The 15,849-nt window shown below is 57.9% G+C and overlaps 1 protein-coding gene across 2 annotated transcripts in view; it reads right to left on the bottom strand.

Annotated features, from left to right (window-relative positions):
• Positions 1-4,268: 4,268 nt before the first annotated feature.
• The window catches only part of KCTD20 (potassium channel tetramerization domain containing 20), a 29,554-nt gene continuing 17,973 nt past the window's right edge, over positions 4,269-15,849 (bottom strand). For both annotated transcript variants that reach the window (XM_064173953.1, XM_064173952.1), the window contains exons 2-8: positions 14,161-14,360; positions 12,396-12,675; positions 11,001-11,103; positions 10,307-10,427; positions 8,863-9,060; positions 7,715-7,825; positions 4,269-6,295 (exon numbers count right to left, since the gene is read on the bottom strand). In XM_064173953.1, the coding sequence (XP_064030023.1) occupies positions 6,003-6,295; positions 7,715-7,825; positions 8,863-9,060; positions 10,307-10,427; positions 11,001-11,103; positions 12,396-12,675; positions 14,161-14,311 (1,257 nt within the window). In that variant the 5' untranslated portion in view covers positions 14,312-14,360 and the 3' untranslated portion in view covers positions 4,269-6,002. The remainder of the gene's footprint in view (positions 6,296-7,714; positions 7,826-8,862; positions 9,061-10,306; positions 10,428-11,000; positions 11,104-12,395; positions 12,676-14,160; positions 14,361-15,849) is intronic.

Below are 15,849 nucleotides of genomic sequence, written 5' to 3' on the forward strand. Positions count from 1 at the left end.
AGCTCAGCCCCGGGCACAGCTCAGCTCAGGGCACGGCTCAGTCCTAGGCACAGCTCAGTCCCGGGCACAGCTGGCTCAGTCCTGGGCACGGCTCAGCCCCGGGCACAGCTCAGTCCTGGGCACGGCTGGCTCAGTCCTGGGCACAGCTCAGCCCCGGTCACGGTTGAGTCCCGGGCACGGCTCAGTCCCGGGCACAGCTCAGCCCCGGGCACAGCTGGCTCAGCCCTGGGCTTTCCCGGTCCTGCTGCTGCCCTCTTGTGGCCACTTCCGAGACCTGCACCTTCGTGGCTGCGAGGCAGGGACTGTCGCCTGTGGCCCTTTTGCTCTTGGGTTGGATCCTTCCAGGAGGCCTCTCTGGCTTCTCCCTGCAGGGCTGCTCTTGTCCTGGCTGCACTGCCTCTCCCTGTGCCCTGCCGCAGAGCTGGGGCAGTGGAACTCACTGTGCCCACTCTCAGATGCTTGTCTAGGGTCACTTCAAGCAGTACCTCCAGTTCTGAGCAGGTTGCTCTCCAGGAGAGCCCCAAAGTGCCTTTCCTTGCCTCGGTGTCCCTCAGCTGCATTTTGGGAGGGAGGATTCTGCCTTGGCTGAGCTGTTCCTAAGTCCTTTTCCTCCCTGAGCTCCATCTTTTCTCCTCAGCTCTGCACTTGCAGGGCCCAGGTGGGGCTCTGGGTTCCAGGCTTCCATTCACACTTTGCTTTGGTGTGAAAACCAGAAATTAGAGTTCTAAAAGTGGTTGGAACTGGCCTGGGTCCTTGGAAGCTTTGAGTGCAGCTGAGCACCAACTGCATGGCACAGCCACAACCAACCCCAAACAGCTGCCTCGGTAGGCACCAAGTGGGAGCAAAGTCTCCCAGGAAGAGGAAGGCTTCAGTCATCCTCAGTTCCAACTTCCCCAGATTAGGGAAGGAAGGGAAGTGGATTTGTAGTGAATCTTCTTTTTAGGAGGTGCTCTTAGGGCATTTTTACCTAGAGGTGTTCTGAAGTGTGCCATTGTCAAGGACTGCTTCAGCATCTTCAGCATCTTAAGTTGGAGGAGCCCTCAGAGGTCATCTGCTTCTGCTTCACAACTCGGCTGCTTAAGGCCTCACCCAGCCTGGCCTTGAACACCCCCAGGCAGGAGGCAGCCACAGCCTCCCTGGGCAGCCTGTGCCAGGCTCTCACCACCCTCACACTGCAGAGCTGCTCCCTCAGCTCCACTCTCACCCTGCAGAGCTGCTCCAGCTCTGGGCTCATCTTTGTGGCCTCCTCTGGCCTCACTCCAGCAGCTCTGTGGCCTCCTCCTGCTGGGCACAGCAGAGCTGGAGGCAGGACTGGAGGTGAGGTCTGAGCAGAGCAGAGCCAAGGGGCAGAATCCCCTCTGCTGCCCTGCTGCCCACACTGCTCTGGCTGCAGCCAGCACTCAGCTGCTACTTAGGGCACTGCAGGCACTGCTGAGAACCTCTTGGCACCCACCCCTGGTGTCCTAGGAGTTCCCTGGGTTGGCAGCAGCAGGATGCCTGTGGGCAGCAGGGCTGGCTCTGCCCAAGGGCTAACTGAAGGCATGAGCTGTGGGGTCAGGCTTTTAACCAGCTGGCACTGGTGCCAGTCAGGAGTCACCTTCTGCCACCTTCTGATGACAGAGTATTGCCAACATCTCACCTTGCTGCACCTCCTTGTCCTGCAGCTCCTTCTGGCCACTGGAAAATCAGAGTGGTAGAGGTTGGAGGGGACCTCCAGAGATCATCCAGTCCAAGCCTCCTGCCAGAGCAGGGGCACCCAGGGTAGGGCACCCAGGGATACATCCAGGAGGGTTTGGAAGCTCCCCACAGGAGAGTCCACAGCTTCTCTGGGCAGCCAGAGGCCTCCAGCACCCTCACACCAAAGAAGTTTCTCCTCCTGTTGAGGTGGCACCTCCTGTGTCACAGCTTGCAGCTGTTCCTCCTGTCACTGAGCACCACCAGATAGAGCCTGGCACCCCCATCCTGCCCCCACCCCTCAGCTGTTTACAGGCATTGATCAGATCCCCTCTCAGCCTTCTCCAGGCTAAGCACCTCCAGGGCTCTCAGTCTTTCACAGCAGAGATGTTCCAAGTCTCTTCCTCATCCTCCTGTCCTCCACTGGACTCTCTCCAGCAGTTCCCTGTCCCTCTGGAACTGAGGAGCCCAAGACTGGGCACAGCACTGCAGGGGTGGCCTCAGCAGAGCAGATCAGGGGGGAGCAGACCCTCCCTTGCCCTGCTGGCCACACTTCCCCTGATGCACCCCAGGATGCCACTGGCCTTGGCCACGAGGGCACAAATCGGTGCCTTCCAAAGCAGTGAGGAACTGAAGGGGCACAAAACCACTGACAAATAACCAACAGCTGAGAAACTGCCTTGAAATAAGCCCAGCAGAACCTTCTGGAGGTGCTGGGGCTCAGGGGCAGCAGCTGCAGTGATGAACTCCTTCCTGGAGGGGCCTGGCAGCTTTAGTCAGAGAGCCCAAAGAGTCACAGCCTGGGTTGGGTGGGAAGGGACCCCAAAGCTCATCCACCTCCCGCAGCCGCATCCAGCCTGGCCTTGAGCACCCCCAGGGAGGGGGCAGACAGAGCCTCCCTGGGCAGCCTGCTGAGCCCCCAGGCTGTATTTACTGGGGCATGCTCAGTGCCTGTCTCAGAGCTGCCTGAAAGCTCAGAGCCAGTCAAAGAAGGACTAAAGGGGAAGCTTCCCAAAGGCACAAGGAGCAGTTGGGTACCTGAAAAGCTCTCCAGGGGCAGGTTGTGGATCCCAGCTGAGCTGTGAGCCTGCCCCAGTGTCTCCTCTCCAGGACCCTCCTCTCCTGCAGAGCTTTGCCTGCCTCTTCCAGCTCCCCTGCTGGAGCCAAACATTCTCCTCAGCTACTGGGAGTTCTTTGTGTGGCTCTGGTACAAAGCCACAACCAACTGCTGGCCTTGCAGGAGGGATCCCAGGCTGATCCCTGCTGCAGCTGGAGGTGAGGTCCTCTGCTGCCACTCAGCCTTGGCCTCATGCCTCATCCAGAGCTGCCCTCAGTGTTTCTTGCCACTGTGCCCTGACTCTGCCTTCAGCTGGGAACAAACAGAAACTCTCCTGTGAGTAGGTGGGAGCTGACCCTAAATTGCACTGTCCAACGTGGCAGGGGGAGAGGAGAAGGTTTGTGTGTTGCTGGGGGAGCCAACTGCTTCTGGAGCCATCTCTGTGCCCTATGAATAAAAGCCTTAGTGGAGAGCTGTGCTGCTGTGCTGCTGTGCTGTGGTTTGGGTTTGGTTGGGGTTGTTTTCTGGGGGGAAAGTTCTCAGGTTTGAGGTTGTTTTCCAGATCTGGAAGTGCTGCTCTTGAAGTCAGCTGCTTGGGATGGAGAAGCTGAGGCTGGGGAGGTGGCCTGGGGAGGGTCAGTAAAGCCAAGTGCAAAGTCCTGCAGCTAGGTTGGGGCAACCCTGGACAGCAATCCAGGCTGGGGGGGTGATGAGATTGAGATCCCTGCAGAGAAGGGCTTGGGGGTGCTGGTGGAGGAGAAGCTGGTCAGGAGCCAGTGATGGTTCTGAAGGCCAAAGGAGGCACTTCGAGGCTGCTCAGGGCCTCATCCAGCCTGGCCTTGAACAGTGCCAGGGAGGGGGCAGCCACAGCCTCCCTGGGCAACCTGTGCCAGGCTCTCCCCACCCTCACTCTCAAGCATTCCTTCCTCCTCTCCATTCTGTCTCCCCTCTCCCAGCCACTGTCCCTGTCCTGGCACCCCCAGCCCTTGCCCACAGTCCCTCCCCAGCACTCCTGGAGCCCCTTCAGCTACTGGAGGCAGCTCTGAGGTCTCCCTGGAGCCTTCTCCAGGCTGCACAGCCCCAGCTCCCTCACCCTGTCCCCACAGGGGAGCTTCTCCAGCCTCTGATCAGCTTCTTGGCCTCCTCTGGGCTCTCTGCAGCAGCTCCAAGTCCTGCCTGTGCTGGGGGCCCCAGAGCTGGAGGCAGTGCTGCAGGTGGGCTCTGAGCAGAGCAGAGGGGCAGAATCCCCTCCCTCACCCTGCTGGGTTGAGTTGTGTTGCCTCATCCCCTCCTGTGTGCTCTGTGCTGCCTGCAGAACAGCACTGCAAGGGCTGGGTTACTGCAGGGCCTCAGCAGCATCCTCTGACCTCTGCCAAACCTACCTGGCTCTGACACAAAACTGCTTCCAAGGCTTTGGGGGGGGTCACAAGCCACACTTGTGACATGAAGCAAGGGAACAAACAACCCCTCTGGCACCCCAGCCCCTGCCCATTTTTCTCCTCCACAGGTAAAACAACTCCAGGAGGAGCCAAGCAGGCCACATATAATTTATACTTTAATAGAGAAACCATAGAGCTGGAGCTGATCCACACCACAGGTGCCACTTGGGGGCTATCTAGGGTGAGACACAAGTGGATGTTGTACCTGAAGGAGGTGACCACAAGAGGAGGAGGAAAAGCAAACACCTTTGTTTTTCCAGTTGGATTTAGTGTTCCAATGGATCTCCCTTAAAAAAAACCCCAAAGTAATCTTTCATTCCCTGGGAAAGCCAAAATCCCTCTCTGGAAAGCTCACTGTAGGTAGAGCTGCCTGGGAATGGTGGCAGCTTGGGTGCCTCCACCCCCTGGACAAGCTCCAGCTGATTGCACAGAGAGCAACAGGCTCCTCCAGGGCACTGCCAGTCCCCATCCCTCAGGCGATGACCTCCTGCAGGGAAGAGCCTGTGCTCAGCTGGCTGAATCCTCAAGCTTTGCTCTGCACCAGCTGCACCTTCAGCTGCTCCACTGTGGGTACCAAAACCTCTCCAGGCCCACAGAAAGGCTTTGTAAGGCAGCTCCAACCTGCAGCTGCCAGCTCCAACCTGCAGCTCCCTGTCTGCTAACCAGGAGGGGCTTAAGCAGTCTCACAAGGAGCTGCAAGCTGCAGGCACAGAACCAGCTCCAGTAGAACCAACTCAGCCAAAGCAGCCTGGGCTGGGGCTGCAGCTACAGTCACAGCCTCAGCCACAGACTACTCAGAGCAGCAAGGGAAAGGTTCTGACCAGCCAGGTGAATTTGGCTGCTTTACTCCTGCCACAGGCTGCCTTTACTGCTGGTATTCCTCTCCTGCCCACCAGCAGAAAGGTGCAGCCAGTTCCCAAGTGGGCAGGAAGCAGCTGGCCCTTCACAGCAGAGTGCTGCTGGGAGAGGCCCCAGACATTCAGGCTGATTAGTAGGAGTTACAAAAGCAAAGGTTTTACTCAGGTAGTAAGCTGCCTGTACTGGGAGCTCCCCCTCTGGCTTTTTCTTTGTCTCAGCAGCAGGATGGAGAAGCCAAATGAGTCGGCTCTGGAATGCTTCTCACCGCAGTGAGGCTACCAAACACATTCACTTTGTTGGTAAAATATCAACTCCAGTTTGGCTTTTTTTCCTTCAGCTACTAACCTGGGCCAAGGAGGATTCCAGCTGAGAGGGAACTACAGGTGGGAAATTCCTGCTTCCTACTGAGCTGGTCCATCCTTCCCCAGCAGAGCAGAAGCTGCTGGCTGCAAAGCCAGGTGGCAGTGTGAACAGGCTCCTCCAGGCTCTGGCTCCTGCTGTCACCGCTCCACACTCCGGAGCTTTGCTGTTGCCAACTGTGCTACATTTCTGCTGGTTGATGAAAGAGCAGCATCAGTCCTGCCCCGACGCTGGGTCCTTTGTAGCTTGATGATCACAAAAGCAAAGCTAAGTGCCTAATGGAGAAGGGAAGCTTTGTCTTGACAGGCCCAGGATCTCCTCTGTCTCCTTTCTAAATGCTTCTTTCCGCTCCTCTGTCGGAAGCTGAGGTGAAGAGTTCAGCACCCGGTAAGCTGGAAGCCTCTGGAGTAGAACCAAGCAGCAGAGTTCTTGGTGCTGGAGGAGATGTTGCTCTGCTTTGCACAGTTAAAGACTATGAAGTGTTGCTCTTTATTAACATGCTTGGAATATGAGACCTGAAGTGAGAGCAGGAAGCAGGACAAAGCACCTGGCAGGAGTCTCTGCTCCATCACGACGCTGACTTCGAGCAGGACCAACCCCTCCCTGAGCCACCACTAATCGGGCAGGTCGTTAACAGCCATTTGGGAGAAGGGGGCGTTGAGTCTGTCGAGTTCATCTACTTGTGGGGGGTGATGCATGATCACCTCGTGGTCCTCTGAGACATCGTCCCCCACTGTCACCAGGTTGGTGAGGGACTTGCTGCGCACGCACTGGAAGTCGACGTGGCGGCTCTTGCCCTCCTCCTTCTCCCAGGACATCTGGATGAAAGGCCTCTGCACGTAGTTGTAGATCACCTCTGAGCGGCCCCCAGGCCTCCTCTTCACCTTCTCCTTACAGGTGGGATAGCCTGGAAACACAGAGAGTAGTCAGGGGCGCTGCAGACTCTGTCCCTGAAGATCAGGCAGGCAGGAGGGGCTCTGCGGGCACAGCTTTGGAGGGCATCAGAAGAAGAACGTCAGGGAGTGGCACAGGCTGCACAGGGAGGTGGTGGAGTCCCCACCCCTGGGAAGGTTCAAGAAAGGTGTGGGATGTGGCACCTGGGGACAGGGTTTAGTGGCCATGGTGGTGCTGGGTCGGTGTTGGACTGGGTGACCTTGGAGCTCTTTTCACAGAGCCACAGAAAGGCTCAGGTTGGAAGGGACCTCAGGGATGATCTACTCCAACCTCCCTGCCATGGTCCAGGCTCATCTGCTACCCCTGGCTGCTCACCCAGCCTGGCCTTGAACACCCCCAGGCAGGAGGCAGCCACAGCCTCCCTGGGCAGCCTGTGCCAGGCTCTCACCACCCTCACACTGCACAATTTCTTCCTCAGCTCCACTCTCACCCTGCTCTGCCTCAGCTCCAAACCATTCCCCCTTGGCCTGGCTCAGACTCCCTCAGCCAAAGTCTCTCTGTAGCCTTCCTGCAGGATGCCTTCAGGCACTGCCAGCAGCTCTGAGGTCCTCCTGGAGCCTTCTCCTCTGCAGGCTGCACCCCCCCAGCTCCCTCAGCCTGTGCTCACAGCAGAGCTGCTCCAGCCCTGGCAGCATCTCTGTGGCCTCCTCTGGCCTCACTCCAGCAGCTCTGAGTCCTCCTCCTGCTGGAGATAGCAGAGCTGGAGGCAGGACTGGAGGGGAGGTCTGAGCAGAGCAGAGCCAAGGGGCAGAATCCCCTCTCCTGCCCTGCTGCCCACACTGCTCTGGCTGCAGCCAGCACTCAGCTGCTCCTTAGGGCCCTGCAGGCACTGCTGAGAGCTCAGCTGGGCTGAGAGCCTCTTGGCACCCACCCCTGGTGTCCTCCTCCTGCTGGGCACTCCAAACCACTTCCATGACTGCAGGACTTAGACAAACTGTCCCCTCCCACACCTCTGCATTGCCTGCTCTTCCCTGAGGCTGCAGCCCCGGGGGGCAGTGCCAGGAGGGTTAGCTGCATGGCATCAGCCAGCTGGTGAGCAGACACCTCCAGTGACAGCCTCCCAGGACACAGCACAACGTTCCCTAAGCTCCCTGCAGAATGCTTGGAGCAGCAGCTGGGAGAGTTTGACTCCTGCTCCCCACTGCCTCATTCCCAAGGAGCTGAGCTGGGACCTGCAGCACATCTCTTTCTCTTTCTCTCTCCCTTCACTTTTCACTGGATCCCTTCACTGGATCCCTCACAGCCATAAAGGTGAAGCAAGCAGGAAAACGAATGGTGAGGGGGGCAGGGAGCAGAGCAGAGCAGTGCCTGGAGTGCAGAGGAAGGCTGTGAGGGTGGAGCCAGCTGGCTGCGCCCCCAGCTGCAGCTCTACCTTCGATGCCGATGCGGATGTTCTTCAGGCCCCGCTCCTTCAGCACCGCCTTGGCCACGTCCCTGTTCTCGATGTACTTGAAGAACCTGTAGAGCTTGGAGCTGTAAAGGACTGCAGAGACACAGAGGGTGGTCAGCAGCTGCTCAGGGGCAGGTGCTGCCTGCTCCTGCCATGCTCAGCTTGCAGGCTGCTAAACACCAGGTCTGCTTTCCAAGCACTGCCTCAGCTGCTTGCTCTCACCACTGCTGTGAGGCAGCAACGAACCCTTGTGGCCAACAGGACCAAAGATGTCCTGGCGGGGGGGGGGCAGGAAGAAGCCTGAGGCCAGCAGGGCCAGGGAAGGTCTCCTCCACCTCTACTCTGCCCCAGTGAGGCCACAGCTGCAGTCCTGGGTCCAGTTCTGGGCTTCCCAGAGAACTGCTGGAGAGTCCAGCTGAGGGCCACAAAGACTCTGAGGGGCCTGGAGCGGCTCTGTGAGGAGCAAAGGCTGAGCCCTGGGGCTGAGCCTGCAGGAGAGCAGCCCCAGAGGGGACCTGTTCAATGCTCAGCAAGAGCTAAAGGAGCTGTGGGGGGCAAGAGGCTGGGGCCAGACTCTGCTCAGTGGTGCCCAGGGACAGGCCAGGGGCCAATGGGCACAGACTGGAGCCCAGGAGGTTCCATCTGAGCAGCAGGAGAAAGCTGTTTGGGGTGAGGGTGCTGGAGCCTGCAGCAGGCTGTGGAGTCTCCTGTGGAGAGCCTCCAACCCTTCCTGGCCACTGTGCCCCTGGGCAAGCTGCTGTGGGTGCAGGGGGGATGGAAGTCCCTTCCAACCCCCCCCATGCTGGGCTTAGCTGCACTTCCTTGGTGGGGGTAGTGGTGCAGGTCAGTCTGGGTGGTAAGGGGTGTGTGAGCAGAAGATTCACTGAGCAGAGAGCCAGGAACAGGCTGAGGAAGGGGCAGCACTAGAAGGAAAAGGCCCAGAGAGTGCTGCCACCGCCAGGGGCAGAGCAGGGCTCCAGGCCCTCAGTATCCTGCCCCCAGCAGCAGCCAGCCCAGAGGAAGGGACCACACAGGACTCCAGGTGCCAGCAGCTCCTCCTGGCAGGAGGCTGCCCTTGGGCCCTTCCCCCACGGGCAGGTGCAGAGGGCAGCCCCAGGGCAAAGCCTTACTCTGTGAGTACTCCTCCCCCATGGGAGGAGGATGATCTTCATCCCAGTCCACCGTGTCCTCGTCTGTCAGCACCACGATGTGGCATTCCCTCTCCCCCTTCCGGGCGCTGTCCACCATGATGGGCAGGATCAGCTCCTCCAGGTAGGCATCAAACTGCTTGTGAGCACCATCGTTGGAGAGCTCATGTAAGAGAGCACCTGGAGACAAAGCAGAGGGGGAGCCCTGGCTGCAGCTGCCCAGCAGCACAGCCTGCAGCCTTCCTCGGGCAGGCTCCTCACGTCCAGACCCATCGACAGCCTCCAGCTGACTGCAGCGCAAATGGGCTGCATTAGCATCACAACAGCCCACGCAGGCCCCGCCGGGGCAGCACAGCACCCACGGCCTGCACCATCCAGTCGGGAGGATGCCCGAGGGCCATTTCTGGCAGCAACCTGCCCATGAAAGAACATTTATTGCCTTCTCTGCCATCACTCAGCAGAGGACAGGGCAGAAAGCTCCACTGCAGGCCTGTGCTGTGACACCACAGAGCTCATTTCAGCACAGCTCTGCCTATATCCAAAGAACTTCTGGGGGTTTTGCCAGCTTAGCCACCAAAAAGCTGCTAACAGTTGGATCCTTCACGAGCAGGAACTCTCTGCTGCTCTGCAGCTTTGGTACCTTTGGTCCCTCCATGAGCAGGAACTCTCTGCTGCTCTGCAGCTTTGGTGCCTTTGGTTCCTGCTCTGCACATCATCCATCAGATCAAATCACTCAGGATTCCCTGGTGCAATTTAATTCTTGTGAGGAACAAGTTCTGCACCATGAGGCTGCTGGAACACTGCAACAGGTTGCTCAGGGAGGTGGCTGAATCATAGAATCAACCAGGTTGAAAGAGATCCCCAAAGTCCAACCTAGCACCCAGCCCTAAACAAGCAACCAGACCATGGCACTCAGTGCCCCAGCCAGGCTTGGCTTCAGCACCCCCAGGAATGGCAACTCCACCACCTCCCTGGGCAGCCCATTCCAGTGCCAATCACTCTCTCTGACAACAACTTCCTAACAACATCCAGCCTGAGCCTGCCCTGGCATAGCTTGAGGCTGTGTCCCCTTCTTCTGGCCCTGGCTGCCTGGCAGCAGAGCCCAACCCCACCTGGCCACAACCTCCCTGCAGGCAGCAATGAGCTCTGCCCTGAGCCTCCTCTGCTGCAGGCTGCACCCCCCCAGCTCCCTCAGCCTCTCCTCACAGGGCTCTGCTCCAGGCCCCATCCCTGGATATATTCACAGTCAGGCTCAACAAGGCTCTGAGCAACCTGCTCTAGTGCAGGATACCCCTGGAGTAGATGACCTTTGGAGGTCCTTTCCAACCCAACCCACTCTGTGAACTGAGCACTGCTCTGAGGCAGGATCAGAGTGCTCAGTACCACACAGATCAGCTCCTAAGAGCCAATTTCTCTCCATACTTACTTAAATCTTGACACTTGATTGTGTTGAAGTCGAAGTTGATGCAGAGGTAATCGCAGGTGTCCCGGAGGTCTGGGATGGAGATTCCATCAGGGCAGTTAATGATCCCTGTTTTGTAATAGTCCTGCAAAGAAAAGGAGGTTTAGGAGAGCAGAATTAAGACCAGCTTTGGACTCTGGATTATTTTTAATGACTTCTTTTGGTTTGTTAACCACCAGCTGAGAGTTCCAGAGGTTATCCATAGCCTCTGTGCAGAGAAGCTGTGGAGGTTCCACCTCTGGAAGTGTTCAAAGCCAGGTTGGATGGTCCACAACCTCCCTGGAGGTGTTCAGGACCAGGTTGGATGAGGACCTCAGCAACCTGCTCCAGTGGGAGGTGTTCCTGCCTGTGGCAGGGGCTTGGAACTGGCTGAGCTTTGAGGTCCCTTCCAAACCATTCATAGAATGGGTTAGGTTGAGCTTTTCATCACCCCAGACACACTCAGCCTGGAGCTGTGCTTGAGCCTGCACCCACCCAGGGGCAGGACTTCACACCTCATTCTAAGCTTCTAGGATATTTTCCCCCCAGTCACAACGCAAAGCAGCACCAAATGAAGGTCCCAGGGGGTGTGCAGCTGCTGGGAGATGGCTCAGCCCTGCACATGTGACAAACAGCTGTGGGGGGTGGGCTCCCCCCCAGCCTGCAGAGCTCTCCTTACCAGCACAGTGCGGAACACGGCGGAGCTGATGCCCTCGGCGATCTCATACTCCCCCTTCTCGTTGGGCCTGGTGAAGTTGTATTCCCTTCCTGGGCCAAACATCCTGAGCAGAGAACAAGCCAGGTCAGTGCACAGGCTGCTAAGGGCACCCATTCCTGGAGCCCTGCTGGACAATTTGTCACCCACCCCACAGCAGTGTGCCCCTGAGGAGCACTGAGAAGAGCGTCAGGGGGTCAGGGCAGGCTCTCCTCTCTGCTCTGCTCTAGGGAGGACACATCTGGAGTACTAGGTCCAGTTCTGGGCTCCCCACTTCAAGAGGAACTGGGATCTACTGGAGAGGTTTAGTGGCCAGGGTGGGTTTAGGTTGCTGGTTGGAGTCAAAGATTTTGGAGCTCTCTCCCAACCAAAACAGTTCTCTGTTTGCAGATGGCACCAAGCTGCGTGGCACAGGCAAAGAGGGCAGGGATCCACCCAGAGGGGCCTGGACAGGCTGCAGAGGTGTGCCCAGGCCAACCTCATGGCATTCAACAAGGCCAAGTGTAAGGTCCTGCACCTGTGCGGGTGCAATCCCAAGCACAACTCCAGGCTGGGTGGGGAATGGCTGAGAGCAGCCCTGAAGAACAGGCCCTGGGGGTCTGAGCTGTTGCAAAGCTCAACAGGAGCCTGCTCCAGCCTCTGAGCCCACACAGGGGAGGGAAAAACTTCTCTTATGGGAGAGCAGCATAAGATAAGAGCAAGAAGTGAGGTGGAGCAGTATCATGGTGCCCATTCTGGAAGGGAGTTTATCAGCTGTGAACAGATGAGCTGCCCAGAAACCTGGGAGAGGAGGCAGAAGGAAACTGTGTCCGGCCAAAAGCAGGAATTGGCTGAGGGGACTGAAGGGACAATGTTGTCTAGAGAAACCTCAACTCTCTGCATCTGGCCTTGAGGCCTCACACACAGCCAAGTTCTGAATGATTCTGTGCTCCACAACCTCCCTGGAGGTGTTCAAGGCCAGGTTGGATGAGGCCCTGGGGGACCTGTTCTAGTGGGAGGTGTCCCTGCCTATGGCAGGGGGTTGGAACTGGCTGAGCTTTGAGCTCCCTTCCAACCTAAACCGTTCTGGGATTGTATTTGGTGATCACCCAGTTCCAACTCACCCTGCCCTGGGCAAGGACACCTTACACTAGATCAGGTTGCTCAGAGCCTCACCCAGCCTGGCCTTAAACACCTCCAGGGCTGTAGAGCCAGGTGGTCTCCCCTCAGCATCACTTCCTCCAGGCTCAACACCTCCCAGCTCCCTCAGCTGCTCCTCCCCCAGCCCTGTTCTCCAGACCCTTCCCCAGCTGAGCTTCGCTCCATTTATCAGCCACTTGACCTGCTTGAGGCAGGCTGAACCCAGAGGCCATCACCCACCTGCCCAGCATGGTGTCAGGGTGAGCAGTGAAGATCTGGGGGTTGACAGCGAAGCGAGTCCCATCCACCACCAGTGTCACCTTCTCTGGCGCTGCCGCCTGGGGGCTGCTGCTGGAGGGCAAAGCGCCGCAGCCGTGGCGCTCCTGGCTGCTGAAGTACTCTGCCTGCCTCTTGCTGCCCTCTGGGCAGTGGCAGCTGTGGGCATCTTCAGGAGCAGGCAGCATGCTGCTGGGCTGGGGGCTGGCTGGGCAGGCAGGCTGGCGGCATTCAGAGTCTGGGCCTGGGGGAGACGCAGGGGGAAGGGTGGAGAGAAGCAGAGAGGACTGATTGAAAACCTCCCTGTGCTGCTGGGAGCTGACTGGGATGTTCTCATCACAGACACCAGATTCTTGGCTGTGAGAGGCAAACTGAGCTGATGTCTGTGCTACCCATTCCTGCTGCTGGGCCACGTCAAAGCAAGGACACAGCAAAGCTAAGTTCAGTCTCTGCCTGGCTGTGGCCTGTGAACTCTTCTGCCGGAGCCGGCACATGCCCAACTCAGCACTCTGCCTCTAACACCCCTTGCTGACCTTTCCAGCTCCCCTGGCACCTAAGGGAGGCTCTGAGAGAAGAGAGGAGGTGGAAAGAAGTTGGAGGGGTGGTTGGGAGCCCCTCCTGGACACTCTGGCTGCTGGCAGGGGTCCTGCATTTCTGGATGACCTTTAACTTGTGCGTTGCTGTGTGCAGCTGTAAGTAGCTGTGCTGCACTGGACAGATCTGCTGTAACTTGTGCTGAGCTGCAAATACAAAGCTGCATCCCTTAACTTCCAGCTGGCTGAGTTAGTCTGCTGCACCCAGTGGGAGAGGGAAACTCCAAACCCACTGCACTTCATTTGACAGGAGAGCTTCATCTGTGCTGAGAGCTGGAGTGACACAGGAACAGAGGGGACACAGTGGGCAGGGCAGGGCTGCACCAAGTGTGCCCAGCAGCTCCAGGGAGGGTCTCCTCCCCCACTACTCTGTCCTATTCAGGCCACAGTTGCACTCCAGGGTCCAGTTCTGGGCTGCCCAGTTCAGGAGGGACAGGAAAGCTGGAGAGAGTCCACAGCAGGCTGGGAAGCTGCTGAGGGGCCTGGAGCAGCTCTGTGAAGAGCAAAGGCTGAGCCCTGGGGCTGAGCCTGCACAAGAGCAGCCTCAGAGGGGATCTGAGCAATGCTCAGTAAGAGCTAGAGGGTGGAGGGCAAGAGGTTGGGGCCAGACTCTGCTCAGTGGTGCAATGGGCACAAACTGGACCCCAGGAGGTTCCACCCAATCAGAAGGAGAAACTTCTTTGGTGTGAGGGTGCTGGGTTTACAGTCCCTGTCAAAGCTTCACAATCCCAGCTAAAACAAGAGGGATGCAGTGAGTAAAGAGCAGGAGGGCAGGAGCTAAACAAGGCCAGAAACACAGACACAGGTTCCAGGTACTGGCAGCTCCCCCACAGCAAAGCTCACACCACACTAGAGGTGGTTTATGCCAGCAGAGCTTGATGCCTGAACCATGGTGGGCACAGAGCTCACCAGGACTGTCCAGCTTCTTGCAGTCTGTCAGGGACAACCTCAGCAGGAGCTGCCAGGTGTCTGGCCAGGACACTGCCACATGGTGACCTTGCCCAGACAGCAAGACACTAACCTTGGCTGTGGACCTTTATACTTTAGGCCACCCTGCAAAGGCAGACTGGAAAACACCCCTCAAAAACCCCCAACCCTCCCTTACAGGTGACCAGAGGTGGAGGCTCCATCCTTACCCTCAGTCCTGGGCAGTGCAGCAGGGCTGTGACCTCCCAGCACCACGTTACTGCCTTCTGCCTCAGGGACTGCTGCTGCTTTGTTTTCCACAGAGAAGGAGGCCTCCTGACTTCTTGCCCAGTCTGTCCCAGCAGCACAGGCACCATTCATGCTGGGCCTCCCTGCTGGCTGGAGCTGGTGGCGTTTCCTAAGAGAAGAGCTGGGGGAGAAGACACCAAGCTGTTAGTTTGGGCAGGAGCTCCCAAGCAGCAAAACCTGAGCCCACAGGCAAAGTCCCTCAGGCCCCAGAGGCATTTCTTGAGGTAGCACAGAATGGCTCAGGGGGGAATGGACCTCACAGCTCATCTACTCCAACCTCCCTGCCATGCTGCCATGAGCAGGGACACCTCTCACCTAGACCTGGCTGCTCACTCAACCTGGCCCTGAACACCCCCAGGCAGGAGGCAGCCACAGCCTCCCTGGGCAGCCTGTGCCAGGCTCTCACCACCCTCACACTGCACAATTTCTTCCTCAGCTCCACTCTCACCCTGCTCTGCCTCAGCTCCAAACCATTCCCCCTTGGCCTGGCTCAGACCCCCTCAGCCAAAGTCTCTCTGCAGCCTTCCTGCAGGATCCTTTCAGGCACTGAAGGTCTGGTTGATTGGCCAGGGCTGGGTGCTAGGTTGGACTGGATGAGCTTGGAGGTCTCTTCCAACCTGGTTGATTCTGTTCTATTCCATTCCATTCTGGCAGGCAGCTCTGAGGTCCCCCTGGAGTCCTCTCCATGCTGAACACCTTCCTGTTCAAGGCCAGGCTGATGAGGCCTTGAGCATGCTGTGCTGGTGGGAGGTGTCCCTGCCCATGGCAGGGGTTGGCACTGCTTGATCTTTGAGGTCCCTTCCAGCCCAACCCATTCTATGAATCTACAAGGACACAAACACCCTGGGAAGGCCTTGGAGGAGTTGCCCTTCAGCCTGGCTCGCTGTCTGGAGGAGCACAAACAACCCTCTGGGCTGTGTCTCAGGAACTCTTTTTTTTCCCCAGCAGCTTTTCAATATTGAAAGAGAGTCCCTGATAAATGTGAGCTGCTGACACACGTCCTGGGAACAGGCTTTGCTCTGTGAGCTGCTGAGAGCTCTCCTAAGACAACTTGATAAGCATAAAATCTACTTCTTAGGCCTCTTTATTTCTAGAGTGCTCCACGGCTGCAGCTCTGCCAACAGCTTCCCTGGCACTGCCTGAACAATCCCTTGATTATTGGACACAGCCCTTAGCAGAGAGGAGAGCTGAGAGGACTCAGCTCAAGCAGCACTTTATAGCCAGGCAAGCAGCAGCTGTGTCAAGGGACACTGCCCTGCAGAGCTGGGCAAGTCCCTGTTCAGGTGATGGCAAAGAGCATGGAACACTTCCAGACTGAATTCTTCAGCAATCCCAGACTGGTTTGGGTGGGAAGAGACCTCTCAGACTCACCCAGTCCTACCCTGCTCCAGTCAGCAGGGATATCTGCAGCTAGAGCAGGTTGCTCAGAGCACACTGGGTGCTTCTGTGCTCCACAACCTCCCTGGAGGCCTTCAAGGCCAGGCTGGATGAGGCCAAGGCCATCTTCCTGCTTTCTGTCCCCTCCTGGCCTGCCCAAATGCACCCCAAGTGTCAGCAGGGCTGAGCTCAGTGACTCAGGACCCCTCCAGCACCCCTGGCTGAGGCAGCAA

This window comes from Pogoniulus pusillus, chromosome 39, assembly GCF_015220805.1.
Source record: "Pogoniulus pusillus isolate bPogPus1 chromosome 39, bPogPus1.pri, whole genome shotgun sequence".
Lineage (NCBI taxonomy): Eukaryota > Metazoa > Chordata > Aves > Piciformes > Lybiidae > Pogoniulus > Pogoniulus pusillus.